This window comes from Nanorana parkeri, unplaced genomic scaffold, assembly GCF_000935625.1.
Source record: "Nanorana parkeri isolate BGI_ZX_2015 unplaced genomic scaffold, ASM93562v1 scaffold94, whole genome shotgun sequence".
Lineage (NCBI taxonomy): Eukaryota > Metazoa > Chordata > Amphibia > Anura > Dicroglossidae > Nanorana > Nanorana parkeri.
In genome coordinates, this window is record NW_017306362.1 from 948,265 (window position 1) to 957,351 (window position 9,087).

At 40.6% G+C, this 9,087-nt stretch overlaps 1 protein-coding gene across 1 annotated transcript; it reads right to left on the reverse strand.

The window, feature by feature from the left end:
* Nucleotides 1-7,083: 7,083 nt before the first annotated feature.
* LOC108783915 (olfactory receptor 5V1-like) lies at nt 7,084-8,028 on the reverse strand. Its single transcript, XM_018552625.1, has one exon. It carries the CDS (start codon nt 8,026-8,028, stop codon nt 7,084-7,086), a length of 945 nt encoding a protein of 314 aa, XP_018408127.1.
* Between the last annotated feature and the right edge of the window lie 1,059 nt (nt 8,029-9,087).

A 9,087-nucleotide genomic window follows, 5' to 3' on the forward strand; every position in this document is an offset into this window, starting at 1 on the left:
AGCTCAGGGCTGCTAAAATTTGTCCTACTTAAAATTCCGACAAGACGTTTGGGATCCCTGTATTGTCCGGGTTTTATGACTGCAAGGCTGGTGTGCGAGACTGTGCTGCTTTCAAATGACTCAGTGTTCCCCCTTTGTAACTCCCTGCAGTCGATAAGGAAAATACATTTGCTCTTTACAAAATGACTGACGGTTATATTAAAAATGCACAAAGGGCTGTGTTAGTCTGCAGTATAGAACTTGAGTTGACCTTGCAGAACGATGGAGGCAGTGGAATGCTGTTATCCGTAGCAGCCAATCAGAGAACAGCTTTAAGACGTTATCTGCATGCAACTTAATGAAAGCTGATTTCTGATTGGCTACTTTGCATTACTGATGTTTTTGTGATAATGGTAAAGTGCACCTGTAGTTTTTCAAACAGTATGCTGCACAGCAGGATGGTAGGGAGGGTAAGCACTGTTTTTTTTCCTCAATACTTTTTGCACTATAGGAAGGTTGTATCAAGCTCAACTGTAAGCAAAACACATAAGTAATCAAATTAAAAACAACTTGCATTCTGATAACCCTCAAGCTGAAATTGATTCAGATTAGGGATGAGCTCAGGTTCGGTCCACATAGCCATATTAGGTAAATTACATTTCCCAAATATAGGCATGTAGCCATATAAGGTCAATGATGTCACTGCATAATGCCCCTTTGCTTACATCAAGCTGTGGGCAGGGAATCCTCCATCCACAGCTGATTGGGTGGTTTCCTTCCATGTTTGGGAGGGGCTCCTTCTGGGTTCAGAGGAGCTCAGGTTCCGACCCGGTTCAGTCTAAATCTAAGCTCATCCTTAATTCAAAGTAAGGCAAAATACACTTATAAGGCATGTTTCAATTTTCTCCTATCTTCTTGATCCCCTAAAGCAGGGGTAGTGAATAAAAATACAAGGAGGTTCCGTAAGTAAAATTTTCTTCGAGCAGAGTTCCGAATTGCGGTCCGCTATTTAGGCTGTAATCACACAAGCAGCTGCACTACAACGCACAGCTGCTGGTGTGTGTTCCCAGGCACAGTGCTGATACGCCAATCCTAGCACATTGCACTGTTTACATGCCTATTTTTTTTTCTTCTTAGAACTCTTCCCCATGCATGCCTTACGTGCGCATGTTCATTTTAATCAGATGGCCAGGGTGAAGGGGGAGAGAGGTGACCAGTCACACCCACAGGACCAAGGCTCGGGTGAACAGATCATTTTTTATTTTAGACCCTAGACCCAAACAAGCATTTAACCCTTGCAGTATGGGCATAGCCCCACTACAAAGGTTCAGCAATTTTTTTCTCCTCTTAGCTTCCCCCCATTAATTAAGTCTTCTTTCTCAATTGTCTTTATTAGCCAGAAGACCCCTCCTCTATGTGCCTGTGTGAAACTTTTATCAAGTTGGTTTTGGGGCCGGATTTTTCAACTAGGCACATTGACTGCAATCCCCCAAGCAATAATAGTGCCTCCGTGTCCAAGAAGGGCTCTCTTATTGGATAGAGGGAACAGTCGTTGGTGGGGCTAAGCCCAGAAGTCAGGCCCCAAAAACTAATTATAACAGACATGCACGGATGACGGTTAGGCCTCATTCACACAGAACGCAAGCAAAATTGTATATTGCGTATATACGCGTCTATGTGCGTATATACGAGCGTCTATGCGCGTATGCGTGCACTATATGCAATCCCAGAATGCATCACTCGTAAATGGAATTTTTAATGTGCTGTACGCATGTATATGCGCGTAAACACGCGTATATGTGCGTAAATACGCAAAAATACGCTGCCCGGACGCATCTCTGTTCCATTCTGTATGTGCGCATATATACGCTACGCAAATATACGGCTCCATACGCGGCTGTGTGTATGGAGCCATTTATTTGCATATGTTGCATATGGTACAGTACGCACGTACGCGTTAAAACCAGTAATAGTAGGCAACTTGTGGTGTCTTTGTGGTGTTACTAAAAATTAATTTTTACCACAATGCAGGAGTCTATTAAAAAATTGTTTGTCCAGTGTGTCAAATATACTGGTCTCCCCATATTCATTATTCTTTTAATTATTATTATTATTATATGATCACCTTAACCATGATCTAAAAATCATATAATACTTTTTAGCAGGGAATGTTGTGAAAATTATTTCAAGGGTTCTCCTGGAGGAAAAAGGTTGAGAAAGGCTGAGTTAGATCATTCAAGATTGATTTGTGTTCTACTCTCTAGCCCATCTGTATAAGCAGAAACATGGATGCTTAGGCAAGCATTCATCTTCATGACAACAGACAGATTGTGCTTCCATGTCTGAGCAGGAATACAAGCACCTTAAAGCTTCTAAGGGCTAAACTGTCATTTATAACATGGTAGTAGTCAACTAGTGTGGCGATACACAAAACTAGAGTACACCTTAAAGTGACCTTGCTGCTTCCTTCGGAAAATACAGCCAGCTGCTGCTCCCTGCAGAATATTTACCTCTCTGGGATGCAGGATGTAAAATTGTACCTGTCTTCATTAGCTCTGGATGTGTTGGATAGCATTTCTCCCATGGGTACTGTGGTACCTCCTGCTAGCCTCTACATCAAAACAGGACATTGCAGCTGACAGGTTGTACCATGATGCCCAGCGTGGGACATGATGTCCAACACCTCCAAAAGAGCCATAGAGCAGTGGCAGCCAGAGCTGATAAAGACGGCAGAGCAGGGCCGTCTTTAAGGGCCCTGCTGTTGCCCGAGACCCAGTCATTGTTGTGGGGCCCAAAGCAGCTGCCCCTTGAGCCCGCAGAAACTTGCCGATCGCATGGTAAAATACGTTATGGCATAGGGCACTGCCATAACGTATTTTTCTATGCGAACGGCGCCATCGCATAGTACAGTCTGTACTACATTTCCGTGTGGCTCCTCCCCTTCCCGCAAGGTCTCACGCAAGCTCACAGGTGGGTGTCCCGTGGCGATATCGCCGTTCCTTCCGGCTGCCTCACACAAGTCTATGAGTGTCAGACGTGAAATCCGGAAAGCTCTGACTGAGGCAGAGACTGGCACAAGACTGAGGCAGGTGAGAGCTGGGCACTTTGTGGCACTGGCAGGCCAGGCAGTAATAATTAAATAATTAACCAGCTTGGGCAAGGGCAATAATTTATAAATAGTATATTTTTTAAAAATAATATAATAGGACTGTGGAGGATGTGGTTGCATTTTCTGATGCCTGCAGCTGCTGAGCTACCCGCTACACCACCAGGGCAAATGAACAGCAAATAATTGTACATTAATTCATTAAATGTAAATAAATATATACATTAATTTACTGCTGGGCTAATAATTAAAAAAAATATATAGAATAAATAAAAAAGTATTCAGCTTCTTGTATTGCAAGGAACAGCTGGCTGCATATAACAGAAGTGATAGTTTGCTTTGGAAAACCATAAAACCATGTTACTGAAAAGACCAAGGCCCTCTGCCCTAAATACCCCTTGTATATTATAGAATGCAGAATAGTAGTTGGGGTTTTCTCTGCTCTTCAGCCTGCGAAGGGATGTGTTGTAACTTCAAACACCTGGCCAGTTGAAATGAATGTTGCATATGCTACTCGTGTCCATGGACCAGAGATAAGCAAACATCCATCAACCTCTGGGAGCCATACCTGTGGCTGTCAGAGTCTTGCAATGCCTAATGGGATTCGTAGTTGCACTACACCTGGAGGGCCGGAGTTTGCCTACTCCTGCCATAGACTATAGCAAGCACCCACCACTTCCTACAATGCTGAGGATAACAAAACATCTCTGTGGTCTGCTACAACAAATGTGGCAAATCAGCCCTCCAAATTATAAAAATAAAGAAAGAAAGAAACAAGTGAACGGAAAAAAATCAATCAAGTTTATAAGAACGGCCGTACTGTTCTAAGTTTCTGGGCTGTTAATGAAATGTGTGTTTTTGCTACAATGCGGCACATTCTAGTCATTTTTTAAAGCTCATCCGCATGCAAAGAACTGGTGAGCCAGGGAGGCTGCATGTACCATACTGTGAAAAAAAATTGCTGCCTGTAAAATAGGATATTAAACATTCCTCTGTTTTCTATTTCAGCAGATGTCTGTGCAAGGGGTTGGCTTTTTGCCTGGAGATGCAAGTCACTATATTTATACTTCCATTCTGAATTACATAGAAATAGCCAGTGTAACAGTCCTGGGTGGAATGTGTTTTATCGATTGCTCTCATTTTAATAAAAAGTTAAATTATTGCAGATCAGGAACCACAAACTTTGCTTTTATTATGAAATCTGAGTATTGACCCAATGACCAGGGTGAGGGAAATTGGATCTTATGCATTATAGCTGGCTATTCTTAGATGTTTTTCCATTCTCAAAGGACAATTCCATCTTCCTGCAACATCCTCCTGACGAATTTGAACTTGTAAGGCAAGGCAATGGAACAATCAACGTTGTAAATAGTATTTATGACCGATTTTGTTTCCATTTGCCTATGATGGCTTTTGAAGTCTCTTTGCACCCCATGGGAAATGTTTACATATTGCTTGCCGCTCAGTGGTATGTTGAGTGTTTGTAAAGATCCCAATGTATGTGAGAGAGATTCCGACAGCTGCAAACCAAACCTTTCTTGCTATCAACAACATGTTTTCCTATCAGATATATTTAAAGCCAAACTCCAGGCAAAAAATTTAAAGTGACATTAAACCCTCAGATTTTTTAACATAAACCAATACTGTAATGTGTGCCTTACTGTAATCCATGGTTGTTTCCCTTCTCTTTGCTGCTCTTCCTTTTAAATCCTCATGTCTTCTCATGCTTGGGGAGAACTTCCCTTTGCAGCTGAGTGCCTCTTCCTGTAGTGCTGGCTCAGGTTGTGAACCTTCACACAGACACCATGTATCCATTCCAGAGACAAGGCAGTCTGCTGCAAAACAGAAGTTCTGCCTAGCATGAGAACAGATACAGATTTAAAAGGAAGAGCAGCAAAGAGAAGGGAAACCACCATGGATTACAGTAAGGCACACATTACACTATTGTTTTATGTTAAAAAATCTGAGGGTTTAATGTCACTTTAATACGCACATGAAATACATGTATGGGCTTCCTAGCCAAACCATTGTTAAATCTTGGAAGCAGCCGCCCTAATTTGCTTGGAGGTCAAAAAGAGGGCCATGAGTATCATGGTGGATGAGAAGCTTACGGCTGTCCTAAACGACTCCCACTCTAAATTTCTCAAAATATGGTTCCTGTGGCTAGAGTATAATTGCTACTTGGGTTTAGACCGCTCATTGCTCTCATAGTGATGGCACCACATGGGTTGTGGTGTTGCTAGTCCCCGCGCAGCTCTCTCTATTTTTCTCTTTCTACTCTTCTGTTTCTTCCCTTTTCTCTAGTCTTTATTCTGCTTCATCAATATCCTTTCTGTGTTTTTTTTTATTGGTTTTCATCTTGAGCTTGTACCAGGCAATGGTTTGACCAGAGTACCTCAGTCACCTGTCCCTGTCTTGGCTCCCATAGTCCCACTAGTATGAAGGGTAGTCTGGGACAGGGGTGAGGGCATGGATCTTTTCTCATTGATGCTTGATAGTTTAATTACATATACTGCTGTATGCTGTATGCCTACATGATTGGTAAAATGTTTGTTGTCTTTTAAAACTGGATAAACATATTTCCTGTTCCATTTGTTCTCCCACTTTTTCTTGATGTGTCCCTATAATTTTGTTTAACTTGTTCTTGTATTACCAATAAAACTATTGTAAAAGAAATACATGCACGGAGCTGTTTTACCTGTCAAAGAATTTGTATTTCTGTCCTTTTAGTCCTGAAATTTACACAGCCCTCCCAAACAGCACAGTTTGGCTGATGACACCACTTCTTCAAGTGGTTCTTCAAAAAAGATGCAGAAGATCAGCAGCACTGAGATGCAACAAAGGATAAAAAAAAGGGGAATATATACTGTATATTTTATTTGAAAAATAGGAATTGTTAACTGTTACTTGTATCTGCGAGTTCTTGGTCAACTATCAGTACTTGTACTTGAAAAAATGGTATCGGTGCATCCCTTAAATGTATTTATAAAAAAAAATATCAAACATTAAAACAGGGATGTACAAATCCCAGGAGCTCCGTGTGCTCCTTACAAATGACAGCTGCCTCCTTACTTTTGAATTTTTCTCTAGTCTAGTCTTGGAGCTGGAAAGGTATCTCTACTTGTACTTGTACCGAGTATGGTACTTGGTATCGGTGCACCACTATTAATTGTTATAGGATTGAACTTATACACTCATTATTGATTTATATGGACACTTTCTGTTGCAAGCACTGTGCACTTTTTTTTCAGTTACATATCCTATTAAGAAATACACAGCTGTTAGTTTCTTCACCAATAATGTATATTGATATTTTTTCACTATCTCCTAGCTCAGTCCTGGGTTATTTCCTCTGGTTGATTGCAATATATTCAAATTTTGTTCTTGGGTTTAAATAAACTTTATGTTTTTGTTTTTTTTTTATTTTTCTTCTTTTTTTGCAAATTCTTTATTTATATTCTGCACAATACACCAAACAACAGGAAACCATAAGTACAACAAAGGTGGGAAGTGAAATACAGATACTAATCAAAAGTAAGGGTAGAGGCGTTTGAAGATCATAACAGTGTATAGAACAACAGACCTAAGCATCAGTGTACCACGACCACAAAAAGCCCATGAAGTGTCCCGACCAAGGGTATACAATGCAAGATAGAAACAGAAGAATTAACTATTTATATTGTAAAGCGCTGCGCAAACTGTTGATGCTATATAAATCCTGTATAATAATAATAAATAATGAACTAGAAAAGAGGGCCATAGACAAGAAAATCGTTTTACAAACGGAAAAGAGAGGAAAGAAGGGGAAGAAAATAAAGGGGAAGAGATTCTCCTTACTGGATGGCCAACTCCTTAAAATCGTGAGAGAAAAAAAATCATAAGTTCACGTGCAGCATGGCCAAGTATCTCAGAAAACTTTATTTTTGTTCTTTAATAATGCTCCAGGGGCAAACTAAAGGTCTTCTGCTCTTTCTCCTGCAGTATAGCTTTAACATTGTTTAATATCTTTGAACTAAAAATATTCTGCAAAAAATCTTTTTGACAGCAACTTTCACGTCATTGTTCCTGAGGCTGTATATGAATGGGTTCAGTAGTGGTGCAATGAAAGCATATAGAGCAGCAATCAACCTGTCCTTATTCATGGAATAGCTTGATTTGGGTCTGAAGTACATAAAAGTAGCAGAGCCATAAAACAAAGCGACAACAATAAGATGAGACGCACAGGTTGAAAAAGCTTTCTTCCTCCCAGAGGTGGACTTTATATTTAGTATTGCTGAAATGATGCGCACGTAAGAGGCAATGGTTAATAAGAATGCACTGACGATGACACAGCCACATGCCACTAGAAGGACGATTTCATTAATCTCTGTAGAGGAACAAGCCAAGTCGAGCAGAGGAGGGATGTCGCAGAAGAAGTGGTTGATGGCATTAGCTCCACAGAAGGACAAAGCGAATGTGAGAACCGTGTGTGTTAAAGAGTTTATTGTTCCACTCACCCATGAGACAGCTATAAGCCCTAGACAGGTTCTCTTATTCATAATGGTGCCATACAAAAGTGGATGACAAATTGCATTATAGCGATCGTAAGCCATTGCCGCAAGCATGTAGCACTCTGTCCCACCCAACAGCAAAAAACAAAACATCTGAACAACGCAACCAAAGAAAGAGATGGATTTATCTTGCAGCAGGAGACTGGACAACAGTTTGGGAACTGTGGCTGATATGTAACAGATCTCCAGAAAAGAGAAGTTGGCGAGAAAGAAGTACATTGGCGTGTGAAGATCTGAGGTGAACTTGTAGGCGGAGATTATGGAGAAGTTGCCAATCACGGTAATGATGTAGATGAACAAAAAGACCACAAACAGTAAATGCTGGATGGGGGGAGCTTCTGAAAATCCCACAAGAATAAATTCTTTTATGGATGATACATTCATGTTTTCCATTTTTCTTTATAAATCTGATGGTTGAAAAGATCATGATTGATCAATGTAAATCTGAACTCCATGCAGATACTGAAAAGAAAACATGAATAAATACAGTTATATGCTAAAAAATTTTGAATGTAACTAGAATAAATACCTAAATCTGACTTGATTTCATTCTCATGTATTCTCTTGTACAGTAGCACACAGACTGCGATACAAAGGGACGCTACTTGGGGCCCATCAGATTTTGTATGTGCTTTCAAGAATGATGATGACATTATAAGGGAGCAGAGAGATGACCTTATCAATATGTTCTTGCTCCTCTCTGTGCTCTCTAAACACAGAAAAGGGGCTGGAAGTTATCTAGCTGTATTACTTAATTGCAGTAGAGAAGACTCAGGTCACCAGGCTGGCTATGCTGTGTGGCAGGGCTGTGTAAAACTCGGAGCTAGATGGACAGAAATAGGAATGCTTGAGCAGGTATAACAGCTCCCTTATATGTATTTTATGTTTCAGATGTTTCAGAATTCAGATTTAAAGATCAGGTTCCCTCAGAAGCAGGGGCAAGACAAGACTGGAACTATCACAAGCCCAGAACCCTGGGCTTGTGATGCTTAAATAGAGCACAACTAACCAACACCCAGGCTGTAAGGAGCAGTTCTTACAGTCTTTGTAGTTCTTTGTATATCTTATATCCTTAAAAGGTCACCATGTCTGCTCAGACATCATCAGGGGTCAAAGTTTTTTGGCCTGGACTGAGATACTAGCTCAGAGATGACACAATCATGTAATTCCTGGTGCTTGTGAAGTGTATGACCATGTTTTCAATTGTTGTCTGAAACTAATCAGTCCCTTCAGCGGCCTGTCACCTTATGACTTGCCACAAAGTTGTATTATTGCAGTCTGACCACAAGGGGAGTGCAGAAGACTGATGATAATCATTCTCCAAAGATGCCCTGCTCAGCCCGGGACAAAATCACCTGGCTAGAGCTCAAGGATTGCTTTTTAATAATAAAAGTTTATTATTATTATTTTTATTATTATTACAAATGTTGCTGTTTATTGTGACATGCATGG